The 16,512-nt window shown below is 45.7% G+C and overlaps 1 protein-coding gene across 1 annotated transcript; it reads right to left on the bottom strand.

Annotated features, from left to right (window-relative positions):
* Positions 1-477: 477 nt before the first annotated feature.
* XBP1 (X-box binding protein 1) lies at positions 478-6,836 on the bottom strand. Its single transcript, XM_017855569.1, is given in 6 exon segments — positions 478-1,148; positions 1,464-1,571; positions 1,574-1,609; positions 3,115-3,243; positions 5,309-5,405; positions 6,546-6,836. Coding segments are annotated over 6 exon segments (1,155 nt in total). The 5' UTR covers positions 6,773-6,836; the 3' UTR covers positions 478-590.
* Positions 6,837-16,512: the final 9,676 nt, after the last annotated feature.

The raw sequence follows: 16,512 nt of genomic DNA, 5'->3' as shown, positions 1-16,512 counted from the left end.
GGATGGTCTCGATCTCCTGACCTCGTGATCCGCCCGTCTCGGCCTCCCAAAGTGCTGGGATTACAGGCTTGAGCCACCGCGCCCGGCCCACAAAAGATTCTTGATCTTACTTGAAGTATACATGAGGGAAAGAGCCCCCTCAGCAGGTGTTCTCTTTGCTTACAGAAGCAAACTAAAGGACCTAAAACTGGAGGCAAGCCAGGATGCCAAAAAGGGGGAAGAGAAATGATAAAGAACCATTCATAAATTCCATGTCTACTTGAAGACATTTGTCTAATGACCCTTACATAATAAGTATTTTAGGGCAAACTACCACCCTTTTAAGATAAAAGTACAATCTTAAAAGCTGTAGTTCTCAATTACAGTAATATGTCTTAATTACAGTAATATGTCTCAATACTTTGGACTGCTGGATGTCAACAGACAGTACCTGGGGCTCATCTGTGAGATCTGAACAAATACTTGAAAGGAATTCTCTAGGACTGTATACTCTCTCTTTTGGCTTTTTGAATGAAGCAGAGGCAGGCTTCTCTGCTATCCTCCAGGCAGTGTAATAGTCAAGGAAAAGGGCAACAGTACTGGATCATTCCTTAGACACTAATCAGCTGGGGAAAAAGTTCATTGGCAAAAGTGTCCTCCCAAGAATGGTTTACACCAAGCGGAGAGGACATGTCACTGAAGGGGGAAAGGGAGCCCCCGTATCCGCAGTCACTGTAAGCATCCAGTAGGCAGGAAGATGGTTTCGGGCAGTGGCTGGATGAAAGCAGATTTGAGATACCCAGCTCTGGAATGAGGTCATCTTCTACAGGTTCTTCCTTCACTGAGACAATGAATTCAGGGTGATCATTCTCTGAGGGGCTGAGAGGTGCTTCCTCGATTTTCACTACCACATTAGCTTGGCTCTCTGTCTCAGAGGGTATCTCTAAGACCAGGGGCTTGGTATATATGTGGTCAAAACGAATTAGTTCATTAATGGCTTCCAGCTTGGTTGATGACGTCCCCACTGACAGAGAAAGGGAGGCTGGTAAGGAACTGGGTCCTTCTGGGTAGACCTCTGGGAGCTCCTCCAGGCTGGCAGACTCTGGGGAAGGGCATCTGAAGAACATGACTGGGTCCAAGTTGTCCAGAATGCCCAACAGGATATCAGACTGCAAGAGGCAAAAATTAAATGACGTACAACTGTCAGAATACTATGGAAAATCGAACTGGAACACTTCATACTGGATTCCATAATGTAAATTAGTCATTATGTGATTAAGATGACCTCAGGACCCACCAGACCCATTTATCTACACTTCACTCCATGTCCTATATTACCTGGAACTAGAAAGGTAGTTGATGTTCACCTCTAACCCCACCAAAAACTAACTTCAACCCTCATCTGTCTAGTTAGGGATGTCAAGCATCAAACAGATGGAATTAACTGGTTATATAGCTCTTTAATAAGTCAGAATGATCCCCACCTCTGAATCTGAAGAGTCAATACCGCCAGAATCCATGGGGAGATGTTCTGGAGGGGTGACAACTGGGCCTGCACCTGCTGCAGAGGTGCACGTAGTCTGAGTGCTGCGGACTCAGCAGACCCGGCCACTGGCCTCACTCCATTCCCCTGGGAGGAAAGACCAAAGTGAATAAACAGCTTCAAGTTCCCAAGGAAATGCTTGCTAGACAGCTGTGATTCTCAGCTTTCAAGAAAACTAGAAAACCGTTCTTTTTTCTTTTTTTTTTGAGACGGAGTCTTGCTCAGTTGCCCACGCTGGAGTGCAGTGGCCGGATCTCAGTTCACTGCAAGCTCCGCCTCCCGGGTTTACGCCATTCTCCTGCCTCAGCCTCCCGAGTAGCTGGGACTACAGGCGCCCACCACCTCGCCCGGCTAGTTTTTTGTATTTTTTAGTAGAGACGGGGTTTCACCGTGTTAGCCAGGATGGTCTCGATCTCCTGACCTCGTGATCCACCCGTCTCTGCCTCCCAAAGTGCTGGGATCACAGGCTTGAGCCACCGCGCCCGGCGAAAACCGTTCTTTAGAGGTGAAATCTTTCCCTAACCATTGTTATTTCCACTTTTAAGTCCTCAAGAGATGAGAAAAGGGAGGTAAGACTTCCTTATACACTTCCTTCACAATGAAACATTTTTCCTTCTCCAGGCAAAGATTCAAGCAGAATTGACAAATAATATCTTATCTTGCTCTTCTCAATAATAATAATGTTCTTAGATAATAAAGTTCTATAGCAATTTAAACCTAGAATCTTTTTTATAAGTAATTCTTTTCTTTTTTTTTTTTTTTGAGACGGAGTTTTGTTCTTGTTGCCCAGGCTGGAGTGCAATGGTGTGCTCTCGGCTCACTGCAATCTCCGCCTCCCAGGTTCCAGCAATACTCCTGCCTCAGCTTCCCGAGCACCTGGGATTACAGGCAGGTGCCCCTACGCCCGGCTAATTTTGTATTTTAGTAGAGACGGGGTTTCTCCATGTTGATCAGGCTGGTTTCGAACTCCTGACCTCTGGTGATCCGGCCACCTCGGCCTCCCAAAGTGCGGGAATTACAGGTGTGAGCCATCGTGCCTGGCCAAGTAATTCTTTAAATTCGTCCTGAACATTACGTTCACAGAGTAAAACTGTGCTATTGTCAATCTTAGACCCTTTGATTGTTGTCAATGAATTTGCCATATCTATATACTAAAACTCACATACCACCCTCCTCTTACCACAGAGGTATCACTATCACAAAGAATCCTTTCCCTACTCATTAATATTCATCAAAGGACTACTTTAATTTTAGTAGCATTCAAAGTCTGGTTTGAGTAGCTCTCTTACTTTGGTTCTCCTTAATGATTGCATGGTAATCTTGTTGGCTACTGCATTTGTTAGTACTTGTTCTTAGCCATGTAACTTGTTTTCATTATTAGATCTTAGTACTGTTCACTACACACTTAAAAAATGAGTAAGTGTCAAGTGCTTTTAGGGGAAGAACACTCTGCCTGCATGAAAATGTCTTAAAACTGAAGGAAAATTTCAAGAACGCTCTTGATCAGAAGTCCAGACTGTAAACATAATCACTGGGTCATGTTACTTGGAACTAGTTCTCACATGAGGCACCAAATAAAGGAGATGATTTACCTTGGCTTCCGCCTCCTCTTCAGCAACCAGGGCATCCATCCCCAGGCGCTGTCTTAACTCCTGGTTCTCAACTACAAGGCCGTGAGTTTTCTCTCGTAAAAGCTGATTTTCTAGCAAAAGTTTTTGGTTCTGGAAGAAAGTTCATAAGAGGCTATTAAAACAATTATTTCAATTAAGAATCTACCTGATTCAGTATAATTGGTCTCCTTTCCTTCTTGAACTTTTGGAAAACTCTATGCTTGTGCTGTTAACAGTAGGTTTTAGAAAGCTAGGCCATAATTATGGAAAAGCAAGCTACTTAATAAGTGCCACTTCATGGGGTCAAGAGTAACACACTGCTTCCAACTACCAATACTGACTTCTGCAAAGTGTGACTTGTGGCTTTAATGTAGATATAATTTTATTTTATTTTATTTTTTTGAGACAGAGTCTCCCTCTGTTGACCAGGCTGGAGTGCAGTCGCACGATCTCAGCTCACTGCAAGCTCCGCCTAATTTTTTGTATTTTTAGTAGAGATGGGGTTTCACCCTGTTAGCCAGGATGGTCTCGATCTCCTGACCTTGTGATCCGCCCGCCTCCGCCTCCCAAAGTGCTGGGATTACAAGCGTGAGCCACTGTGCCCGGCCCATAATTTTTTTTTTTTAAACTATCCTAGCCAGGCACGGTGGCCCATGCTTGTAATCCTAACACTTTGGGAGGCTGAGGCAGGTGGATCACCTGAGGTCAAGAGTTCAAGACCAGCCTGGCCAGCGTGGCAAACTCCATCTCTACTAAAAAATACAAAAATTAGCTAGCCAAGTGTGGTGGTGGGTGCTGTAATCCCAGCTAATCTGGAGGCTGTAGCAGGGAGAATTGCTTGAACCTGGGAGGCAGAGGTTGCAGTGAGTCAAGATTGTACCACTGCACTCCAGCCTGGGCAACAGAGTGAGACTCTATCTCAATAATAATAATAATAATATAAAAATAAAAAAATAACTATCTTGAACTGGCAGGTAATAATAAAAGTGGTAGTGATAACTATAAATCCAAAAGAAAAAAAAAAAAACAACCTGCTCCTGACTCATGAGTCTTAGAAGAACCAACTAATGATTAAAACTTTAAAAATAACAATATATGCAAATTGACCAAGGGGTTAAAAATATATATAAATAATCTCTATGTGTTCAAGATGTGTAATTGGCAACAATTTAAGATTAAATAACAGGTGGACCCTAGAGAGGGAAAGGAACCTTTAGTGAATTTCTGGCTATGCCAGGAAGAATGTAAAGTTTAAGCAATTATTTCCTATTAGCCCTTGCTAATTTCTTACTACAAACTCACTAAACATTGTTGAATCCATCTACTTTGAGATACATCTAGCACCAAATGCCACAAAGTCAATCACTTCTGCCCTCAACAAGCTTCACCAGTTCACCAACTACCTACCTGTCCTAACTAACCTTTTTTTTTTTTTTGAGACAGGGCTTCCCTCTGTCACCCAGGCTGGGGTGCAGTGGTGCGATCTCATGATCTCAGCTCACTGCAACCTCTGCCTCCTGGGTTCAAGTGATTCTCATGCCTCAGCCTCCTGAACAACTGGGATTACAGGTGCCTGCCATGACACCTGGCTAATTTTTATAGTTTTAGTAGAGATGGGGTTTCACCATGCTGGCCAGATTGGTCTCGAACTCCTGATCTCATGTTATCTACCCACCTTGGCCTCCCAAAGTGCTGGGATTACAGGTGTGAGCCCCTGTGCCCAGCCACCTTTTTTTTTTTCTTGAGACAGTCTCACTCTGTTGCCCAGGCTGGAGTGCAGTGGTGTGATCTCAGCTCACTGCAACCTCCCTCTCCCAAGTTCAAACAATCCTTCCACCTCAACCTCCCAAGTAGCTGGGACTACAGGCACGGCACGCTTGTGTTTTTTTTGTTGTTGCTGTTGTTTTTGGTATATTTTTGGATAGAGATGGGGTTTTACCATGTTGACCAGGCTGGTCTCAAACTGCCGGCCTCAAGTGATCTGTCCATCTCGGGCTCCCAAAGTGCTGGGATTACCGGCGTGAGCCACCACGCCCAGCCTAGTTTAACTTTTAATCACATATTCAACTGTATTCTAATAGGGGCTGAAACAACTTGGGATGGGAAGCAAATATCAGAACATTTACCAAGGAAGGGTATACAATGGATAAAAGAGTTTGACCTTAAGTAGTTTTACCTCTTCTTCTAAATCTACCACTTGCTGTTCCAGCTCACTCATTCGAGCTTTCTTTCGATCTCTGGCAGTCTGAGCTGCTACTCTGTTTTTCAGTTTCCTGAGAAAAGGAACATACCACACTGAGTCATTTCAAACCTTATTTATGTCTTTATTTGAAAACTTGACCAGCTAGTGCTTTCATTTTTATTTACAGTATGAGACAGACTAACGATAAAATACACTTCAGGTTCCTCCCCTCAATAAAACAAAATAAAAAATAGTCTGTCAATCTAGCTAGAAGACCTGCTTTATTCTCTCCCATATTGCATCATCCGCCCACCTCAGACTCATCCCCGTCACAGCACTGGGGCTGGACACACACACACTACTCATCTTGCATCATAAGAACTTTCCTTTTTCCCCATCTATTCCCCAGCTGCTTCCTGTCTCCAATTCTCTTAAACAGGATCTAGCCTGGCCTCATTAATCCAGTGAAGGCTGCAATCTTGCTATGACATCAACCCTCCGTCCCCAAACCCAATTTAAAAAAGGGAGAGGCTGATGCCACTCCCTGATCTCTAGTGTTGAGATCCTAGGCAGTGACCTGCTGATGGCCCCGTGTCTGTTGGAGAAGAAACTTTTTAGGAATTAATTGAACTCAGAGGAGACACTTCATAAATCACAGAAGGCACAATGATCACAAAACAGTGAACATTTACGGAGGACTAAGTGCTAGGCACATTATATGCAAGTCTCAATCTCCCCAAAGACCTCATGAAGTAGGTTCCATTTTAATAACGCAGAAACAGAGCTAGACCAGTGAGCCTCGCAGAGCTCCCATCCCTTTCAACAGCTCTGTTATTTCAGCTCCGCGCCTCTGCAGTAAACCAAAACAGATTATTCGACTTCATGTCACAGTCCGAGTTCAGAGAGGCTGAACCACCGGTCTGCGGCCACACAGCAAGAGGGCCCGGAAGACAGGTGCCCGCATCCCCACCTCTGGTCATCTCTAACGAGAGATTTAAAAAGCACAGAAAAGAGCCCTCGGCCGCCCTGGGTTCCCGGCGAGGCGGATCCGGTCAGTCCGGGCTTCCTGCCCCGCCCCGCGCCACGCTGGCACTGACCCGCCAGGCCAAAGGCGCCGGAGCCCTGGGGCACTGCCAGTGTTGGGTCCCCGCTCCCACCCCCGGCCCCAGCTCCAGCCCCCTGCCCCAGTCCCGGCTTCAGATCTGGCCCCAGACCCCGGCCCCTCGCCCACCTCCTCAGCGCCTTCTCCTCGGGGCTCAGGTGCGTGAGGCGCTGCCGCTTGCGCGCCTGGGGCAGCCCCCCGCTCGCTGCCTCCGGGCTGGCCCCTCTCTGGGCTGGCACCATGAGCGGCAGGGCCTGGCCGGCCGGGGCTCCGGCGGCGGAGGCGGGCTGCCCCGACAGAAGCAGTACTTTAGGGGCCCCGTCGGCCGGGCTCGGTGCGGCTGCCACCACCACCATAGCTTGAGACTACGCACCGTGCGCCGCCGCCGCCGCCCAGCGGCCAGCCCAGACGCGCCCGGCCTTTCTACGGTCGTGGCCCTTCGCGATTGGCCAGCGTCGCGTGACGCACGGCCGAGCTCGGCGTCCATTGGCCCGGCCTGCCCGGCGGGGCGTTTCGGGGCGTGACTATGGAGTCCGGCGTGGCAGCGGCAGTCTGGCCAAAGGTAACTGGGATCATTTTCCGCGGGGGCGTGCGTGTTCTCCGCAAACGGATTTTCCCCCCTTAAGCCGACTTATTTCCATCCGGAGTGACAGAATTTATTTCCAGACGAATTTTTACTGGGACTAACAGAATTACCTCGGCCTGATAACATTTCATCTTGTGCGCCACTTCGGGCTCGGAGTGGAGCCAAAAGTCGAGTTAGAGCGCAGTTGGGCCTTGGGTTCGAAAAAATACTGGACAGAAGTTTCAGTGAGCCAAGATCGCGCCACGGCACTCCGGCCTGGGCGACAGAGCGAGATTCCGTCTCAAAAAAAAGAAAAAGAAAAAAGCCTGGAAACAAATTCTGCGGAATAAAAGTCTTTAGGAAATGAGATCGTGCCCTTTAAAACTAAGTTTAACAATAGAGCCGGGCACGGTGGCTCAAGCCTGTAATCCCAGCACTTTGGGAGGCCGAGACGGGCGGATCAGGAGGTCAGGAGATCGAGACCATCCTGGCTAACACGGTGAAACCCCGTCTCTACTAAAAATACAAAAAATTAGCCGGGCGTGGTGGCAGGCGCCTGTAGTCCCAGCTACTCAGGAGGCTGAGGCAGGAGAATGCCGTGAACCCGGGAAGTGGAGCTTGCAGTGAGCTGAGATTGCGCCACTGCACTCCAGCCTGGGTGACAGAGGCTGTCTCAAAAAAAAAAAAAAAAAAAAAAAAAATAGTGAGGGCTTAATAAACGATAAGTGTTGTCTCTGGGTTGAGGGGGAATACCTGTAATTTTAGTTTTCCGTTTGTTTTTTTATTTTATTTTATTTTATTTTTATTTATTTTTGGACTGGGCCATGAGTCTCCTAACATGTGTTTTCACCCTCCATGTTGGGAGGGAAACCAATGATTTTTTTTAATTGGGCTGTCTCAACTCCAGAGCCTCCTGAGCAGGTGCTGTCCTGTGGGTTGGAAAAGAGGTGGGGGTGATTGGAGTCTGCAGGACCAAGAAACCAAGTTCCTGTTTAACTCTCATCAGCTGGGGCCACCTGGGTTCTGATGTGCCTTCAGATGTGGGGAGACTTACTCCTGGCCTCTGAAATGTTTTGGGAGAAGTCTGGAGGTGACTTCTAGTTGAGACCTACAGCTTCATATTAAAAGACCTTGGAAAGTTGTAAGAGGCTCTTAGAAAAGTCATGTCATGCCACCTTTTACCTATTATTTATTTTTTGATGCTTTTCTTTTGAAACTGGGTTTTGCCATGTTGCCTAGGCTGGAACTCCTAGGCTCAAGCGATCCTCCTGCCTTGGCCTCCCAAAGTGCTGGGATTGCAGGCAGGAGGCACAGCACTCGGCCCCTTTTATTTATTAAGTGAACATTTATAAACACCAAGAGAATGTCTTGCACTGTGTAAGAAAGAAAATTCTGGAGGACCCTTTTTAGTCCTACAGGGTGAAGTGAGTGAGTAGAGAAACCACAGGGTGCGGGATAGGGAAAAAAGGTTTATGAATTGCACTTTGGTCTTAGTTAATGGAATATTGAAATTCACTTCCCCAGCTTGCTTTCAAGACTTTTATATTTTTGACAAACATTTTAAGTTATACTAAAAACAATAATTTGACCCACTGCAGATTGCTGTCCATGAAGTCTTGAACATGTGAGTCCAAACCCTTGGACAGTGTCATATCCTCTCTGTAAGATGAGCCTGGTAATTCTTGCATCAGGTACCATCAGTGTTTTAAAACATTTACTAGGCACCTGTGATAAGAGCTATAATATATATAAAATATGGCCAGGCACGGTGGCTCACGCCCCGAGGCGGGCAGATCACGAGGTCAGGAGATCGAGACCATCCTGGCTAACACAGTGAAACCTCATCTCTACTGAAAAAAAAAAAAAAAAAAAATTAGCCGGGTGTGGTGGCTGGCGCCTGTAGTCCCAGCTACTTGGGAGGCTGAGGCAGGAGAATGGCATGAACCCGGGAGGCGGAGCTTGCAGTGAGCCAAGATCACGCCACTGCACTCCAGCCTGGGCGGCAGAGCGAGACCCCGTCTCAAAAATAAAAAATAAAATATATATATACAAAGTTATCAGTCTTTGAGGCCCGGTGTGGTGGCTCACATCTGTAATCCCAGCACTTTGGGAGGCCAAAGTGGGTGGATCACCTGAGGTCAGGAGTTTGAGAGCAGCCTGGCCAACATGGTGAAACCCCATCTCTACTGAAAATACAAAAATTAGCCGGACAGAGTGGGGGGCGCCTGCAATCCCAGCTACTGGGGAGGCTGAAGCAGGAGAATTGCTTGAACCTGGGAGGTGGAGGTTGCAGTGAGCCAAGATCATGCCATTGCACTCCAGCCTGGGCAACACAGTGAGACTCTCTCAAAAAAAAAAGCCTTATTCAGAAAGAATCAATCAGGAAAGCGTGAGCAAAACAGAAACAGAAATAAACAGGCATTCCAGAAAAGATAAGGGAAAACAGGCCGGGCGCGGTGGCTCAAGCATGTAATCCCAGCACTTTGGGAGGCCGAGACGGGCGGATCACGAGGTCAGGAGATTGAGACCATACTGGCTAACACGGTGAAACCCCGTCTCTACTAAAAAAAATACAAAAAAACTAGCCGGGCGAGGTGGCGGGCGCCTGTAGTCCCAGCTACTCGGAAGGCTGAGGCAGGAGAATGGCGTAAATCCGGGAGGCGGAGCTTGCAGTGAGCTGAGATCCGGCCACTGCCTGGGCGACAGAGCGAGACTCCGTCTCAAAAAAAAAAAAAGATAAGGGAAAACAGAAAAACACTGTAAGCTGGTAAGCAGAAAACAGAAAATAACATGGCAAGAATAAGTCCAAATATATAAACAATAAAACATAAATGTGAATGGGTTATATTATCTTCTTAATCATGCTGTTTTGTTTTATGTGTATCTCTTGTAAACAACATATAGCTGGCTTTGGGGTTTCTCAATCAGAGTTTCTCTTTTTTAAGAAGAGAATAAAGCATTCATATTTATTTTTGATTACTTACATATTTGGACTTCTTTCTGCCATATTATTTCACATTTTCTGTTTACTATGTTTCTGAAGTCAGGAGGATTGCTTGAGGCCAGGAGTTCAAGACCAGGCTGGGCAACATATTGAGACCTCGTCTCTACAAAAAATAAAAAAAAAAATTAACCGGGTGTGGTGACTTGCACCTGTAGTCCCAGCTGCTCAGAAGACGGAGGTGGTAAGATGTCTTGAACCCAGGAGTTTGAGGCTGCAGCAAGCTATGAGCTATGATTGAACCATTGCACTCCAACCTGGGAGACAGAATGAGATCCTGCCTCTAAAAAACAAAATTAAAAAAAAAAAAAAAAAAAAAGGAAATGGCTTACCAGCCATTTTTATGTTTATGGAAATGATTATGGAAAGAAAGCTTATGTAGCAATATTAATATGAGACAAAATAGAATTTATGGTAAAGGCATTAAAAGGACAAAGAAGGGTATTTCATATTGATTGAAGGTACAAGTTACCACATGTACATCTTTATGAACACAGCAACATAATTTTGAAATGTATAGGCCTAGCATGGCGGCTCACACCTGTAATCCTAGCACTTTGGGAGGCTGAAGCAGGCAGATCACCTGACCAGCCTGATCAACATGGTGAAACCCCGTCTATACTAAAATACAAAATTAAAATTAACTGGGCATGGTGGCATGCACCTGAAATCCCAGCTACTGAGGAGGCTGAGGCACAAGAATTGCTTGAACCTGGGAGGCAGAGGTTGCAGTGAGCCAAGATCAAGCCCCTGCACTCCAGCCTGGGTGAGAGACAGAGCAAGACTCTGTCTCAAAAAAAAAAAAAAATTAGCCGGTCTTAGTAGTGTCCACTTGTGGCCCCAGCTACTCAGGAGGCCAAGGTGGGAGAATCATTTGAGTCCAGAAGATTGAGGCTGCAGTGAGCCAATGCATTCAAGCCTGGGCGACAGTGCAGATGGTACCAATGCATTCAAGCCTCGGCGACAGAGTAAGATCCTGTCTCAAAAGAAAAAACAAAAGAAAATCGGCCAGGCACAGTGACTCACGCCTGTAATCCCAGCACTTTGGGAGGCCGAGGCGGGTAGATCATCTGAGGTCAGGAGTTAGAGACCAGCCTGGCCAACATGGCGAAACCCCATCTCTACTAAAAGTAACAAAAATTAGCTGGGCATGGTGGCAGGTGCCTGTAATCCCAGCTACTCAGGAGGCTGAGGCAGGAGAATCGCTTAAACCCGAGAGGGTGAGGTTGCAGTGAGCCGAGATCATGCCATTGCACTCCAACCTGGCAACAAGAGTGAAACTCTGTCTCAGTAAAATAAAGAAAAGAAAAGAAATGTATAAAAAAAAGACTGAAATGATGAAAATGATTGATCCAGAAATCACAGTGGGAGACAAATACAACTCTCAGAATCAACAGAGAGAGCAGACAGAAAAGATTTGAACAGCACAACTTTCCTCCCAACCAAGGACTTAGATTTTTTCTTTTTTTCAAGATGGAGTCTTGCTCTATCTCGAATGGAATGCAATGGCACAATCTCAGCTCACTGCAACCTTCACCTCCCAGGTTCAAGCAATTCTCCTGCCTCAGCCTCCCCAGTACCTGGGATTACAGGTGCCTGCCACCACACCCAGCTAATTTTTGTTTTTTTAGTAGAGACGGGGTTTCACCATGTTGGACAGGCTAGTCTAGAACTCCTGACCTTGTGATCCGCCCGCCTCAGCCTCCCAAAGTGTCAGGATTACAGGTGTGAGCCACAGTGCCCAGCTAGACCTATGTTTTTTCAATCAAGAAACATTCCCACTTTATTTTTTTATTTTTTTATTTTGAGACGGAAAATCATTTTGTTACCCAGGCTGGAGTGCAATGGCACGATCTCAGCTCACTGCAACCTCCAACTCTTGGGATCAAGTGATTCTCCTGCCTCAGCTTCCCGAGTAGCTGGAATTACAGGCACACGCCACCAAGCCTGGTTAATTTTTGTATTTTTAGTAGAAACAGAGTTTCACCATGTTGGCCAGCCTGGTCTGGAACTCCTGACCTCAGGTGAGCCACCTAAGTTGGGCTCCCAAAGTGTTGGGATTATAGGCGTGAGCCACGGGACCTAGCAAAATCTTTATATTTTCATTTCCCTAGAGTAAATACATAGAAGTGGAATTGCAGTATCATATGTAAGTATTATGTTTACATTTTTTAGAAACTTAGCAGCTTTCCAAAGTGGCTATAGGTTATGCCATTTTACATTCCCACCAGTGATGTACTGCTTTATTATATTGCTATTGTAAATTGTTATTTAACTCTTTCATGGTTGTCCAACTTTTTATTGTTTATGTTGTATGTTTTTCCCAACTGGATTTCAACAAGCTCGTTAGACGCAGAAGCTAGGATTAATCGTGGTTACATTTTTTGTGTGTTCTGTGCTTACGATAGTGCTGAGTACATACTAGGCATTCAATAAATATTTTTGAATGACTATTGAATGGTTAGATTATCTGCAATATGCTTTATTTTATTTTATTTTATTTTGAGATAGGGTCTTCTTACTCTGTCACCCAGGGTGGAGTGCAGTGGCGTGATGTCGGCTCACTGCAACTTTCGTCTCCCAGGTTCAAGTGATTCTCCTGTCTCAGCCTCCTGAGTAGCTGGGATTACAGGCATGCACCATCATACCTGGCTAATTTTTTTTTGTTTGTATTTTCAGTAGAGACAGGATTTTGTTATGTTGGCCAGGCTGGTCTTGAATTCCTGACCTCAGGTGATCTACCCGCTTCACCCTCCCAAAATGCTGGAATTACAGGCATGAGCCACCGCTCCCAGCCAAATGTACTCTATTTTTTTTTTTTTTTTTTTTTTTTTGAGACTGAGTCTTGTTCTATCGTCCAGCTGGAGTGCAGATGGCACAATCTCGGCCTCACTGCAACCTCGACCCTCCATTGGTTCACGCCATTCTCCTGCCTCAGCTCCGAGTAGGCTGGCGGAACTATAGGCACTTGCACTACGCCTGGCTATCTTTTTTGTTTTTTGTAGGACGAAGTTTCATTGGTGTGAGCCAGGACTGGTCTCGATCGTCCTGACCTCGTAGTCCGCCCGCCTCAGCCTCCTAAAGTGCTGGGATTACAGGCGTGAACCACCACGCCCAGCTTTTTTTTTTTTTTTTTTTTTTTTTTGAGACGGAGTCTCACTCTTGTTGCCCAGGCTGGAGTGCAATGGTGTGATCTTGGCTCAACCCCAAACTCTGCCTCCAGGTTCAAGCGATTCTCCTGCCTCAGCCTCCCAAGTAGCTGGGATTACAGGCATGCGCCACCACAACCAGCTAATTTTGTATTTTTAGTAGCGACAGGGTTATTCCATGTGGGTTAGGCCAGTCTTGAACTCCCGACCGCAGGTGATCCACCTGCCTCAGCTTCCCAAAGTGCTGGGATTACAGACGTGAGCCACAGCGCCCCGTCCCGAATGTACTCATTTTAATGCACTAATTTTAAAACAGTCGTAGTTACCTACACAGCACCTATTATACTTTTTCTTCCTTATTAAAAAAAAATTTTGTTCAAGATGCCCACTTGAAAATACTCAGCTTCCAGACTCCCTTGAGGTTATGAATAGTTACGTAATGTGGTTCAGGCCAATGTATACATACATGGAAGTTCTAGACACAGACGGTTCCAGGAAAGTTTGTTAAATGGAGGAGTCTCAACTGGGAAGGCTTTCACCTTTTGCCTGTTGGTCTTTTCCTTTTTTCTCCTCTTCCTTCCCTGGAATGCTGATGAAACTTCCAAAGATTGAGAGGTTCAGCTGCCATCTTGCAAATATGCGGATTGGAGTCACATGCTAAGGATGTCAGAGGGGAAAGACAGAAGGAGTGTGGGCTCCTGATGGCACCATGCAGTGGCCATTTAGCCCTAGACTGCCCATTTCCAGATGTCACATTACATAGGAATTATAAATGCCGTGGTAGCTGGGTTCTTGTTACATGCCATTAAATACAGTCCTCGCTTTTACTGACAAGGTTTTTTGTTTTGTTTTTTTTTTTTTGAGATGGAGTTTTGCTCTTGTTGCCCAGGCTGGAGTACAATGGCGCAACCTCGGCTCACTGCAACCTCCACCTCCCAGGTTTAAGTGATTCTCCTGCCTCAGCCTTCCCAAGTAGCTGGGATTATAGGCATGCACCACCATGCTCAGCTAATTTTGTATTTTTAGTAGAGATGGGGTTTTTCCATGTTGGTTGGGCTGATCTCAAACTCCCGACCTCAGGTGATCAGCCTGCCTTGGCCTCCTGAAGTGTTGGGATTACAGGCGTGAGCCACCACGCCCAGCTTACTGACCATTTTACCTGCCACACTGCCCTTCGTTAGATTTCCCAAGTACCATCTTTGTTTTCATGAATAAGCTACTAGCACTGCTGAGGAACAAGTAGGCTTGAGCAGGGCAACCAGAAGTAGGCTAGTCCCAGGGACACAATTTTTATCAGTGCCACTTTCTTCTGATACCAGTAAAAGAGGTGAGTCATACCACATTATAGCATCACTATTTTGTGAATGGGAAAATTGAGGTTCAAAGGAAAAAAATAATCAGCTTAAGCCTACAGATTACCTCTCCAGCCTATCTGTCCATCCCTCATTCCAGTCTTACCATTTCCCTGAATTATTCTTCTCTGTTTAGTTTGCCTAGTAAACCCCATTTCTTCCGTTTGTTTAAACTACAGTTTCTCAACCTCAGTGTTATTGACATGAGGGGCTGGACAATTCTTTATGGTGAGGGACAGCCCTGTCCCTTGTAGGATGTTTAACACTATCCCTGGCCTCTGCCCAGGAGATGCCAGTGGCACCCCTCCCCTCCTCCAAGTTGTAACAATCAAAATTGTCCTTGGACACTGCAGAATGTCCCCTGGGGGCCAAGATCTTCCCCACTGAGATCACTGCTCTTAAAGTCAGGTCAAATACCACTCCAGTCTATACCTGCTTTATTCCCACATGTCCGCTACTAACTTCTAGCATAACAGCTACAGCACTGTTACCTGTCTGTATCTCCACATTACACTGTATGGTCCTTGAAGGCTCTTTGACTCATTTCTGCATCTCCCTGTTTATTGACTAAATGAATTTTAAAATTGTTCGTGAAGCCACGTGTGGTGGCTTGTGCCTGTAGTCCTACCTACCTGGGAGACTGAGGCAAGAGGATTGCTTGAGCTTGAACCCAGGAGTTCATGGCTGCAGTGAGCTATGATCATGCCACTGCACTCCAACCTGGGTGACAGCGCGAGACTCTGTCTCAAAAAAAAAAAAAGAAAGAAAGAAAAACTCTTAAATGTTTTGGGAGAGAATGAAGAGTAAATTTCTATACAATGTTTTTGTTTCCCTGATGGAATCAAAGTTGAATCAATCTTGCAGAAAATGCTGTGTACACTCTTCTCAGTTCTAATTTCCTCTAATGTTGTCATCTTAAATTATTGTGTTACAGCCAGGCATGGTGGCTCATGCCTGTAATCCCAGCACTTTGGGAGGCCAAGGTGGGAGGATCACGAGGTCAGGAGTTCGAGACCAGCCTGGCCAATATGGTGAAACCCTGTCTCTACTAAAAATGCAAAAATTAGCTGGGCGTGGTGGCGAGCGCCTGTAGTCCTAGGTACTCAGGAGGCTGAGGCAGAAGAATTACTTGAACCCAGGAGGTGGAAGTTGCAGTGAGCCGAGATCATGCCACTGCACTCCAGCCTGGGCAACAGAGCGAGACTCCATCTCAAAAAAAAAAAAAATTATTGTGTTACATTCGTCATAACCAAGAAAAGATCTTAAAAAAAAGAAAAGAAAAGAAAACAACCTGAATGCATGGGACTTCATTATTCTCCAGAAATGGATGAAGTCATTTTGGTTTGCTAGTACTATTGATCCCATATTTCCAATTTTATTAGTTATTTTTAAAGAAAGACATTTACAAACCTTTCAAATAACGTTGAGATGCTGAGTGTGTGGGCAGGAAATCCTCTTGGTCATGTTGACAAGTGTTTCCTTCGGTCCTGTGGCTGCCCACCCCTTTCTGGAAAAAAAGTTGCAAAACTTCCTGAAGTTCACTTGTGTGCACTTGGGTTCTAAGAAATTCAGTACTTCTTTGGCACCTACAAAATGCTGCAGTTCATTTGCCCATTCAATTAAAATGACTCTAAAAGGGCATGACAACAAAAGGAAAAGATTCATTCAAAACATGTGAAGATATTGCATGGCTCTTTTTCACTTGGCTCTGACCTGGCTCTGTCTGCATTTGGTTTTGCTTTTTTTTTTTTTAAAGAAAGCACAAACTCTCCATTGTTGGTAACTATTCTTTATGCTGAGGTTCAAAGGTAGCAAGAGAACCAAGCTTTATCTTGTTTGAGAGAAGCTTAGCCGGATGCGGTGGGTCACGCCTGTAATCCCAGCACTTTGGGAGGTTGAGGTGGGCGGATCCCTTGAACCCAGGAACTCGAGACCAGCCTGGACAACGTGGTAAGACCCCATCTCTACAAAAAATACAAAAACTTAGCCAGCCATGGTGGCGTGCACCTGTAGTCCTGGTTTCTCAGCA

Source organism: Rhinopithecus bieti, unplaced genomic scaffold (genome assembly GCF_001698545.2).
Source record: "Rhinopithecus bieti isolate Rb0 unplaced genomic scaffold, ASM169854v2 scaffold_36959, whole genome shotgun sequence".
NCBI lineage: Eukaryota > Metazoa > Chordata > Mammalia > Primates > Cercopithecidae > Rhinopithecus > Rhinopithecus bieti.
Note: the sequence above shows the minus strand (reverse complement) of the source record. Positions and strands in the feature narration are given on the sequence as shown.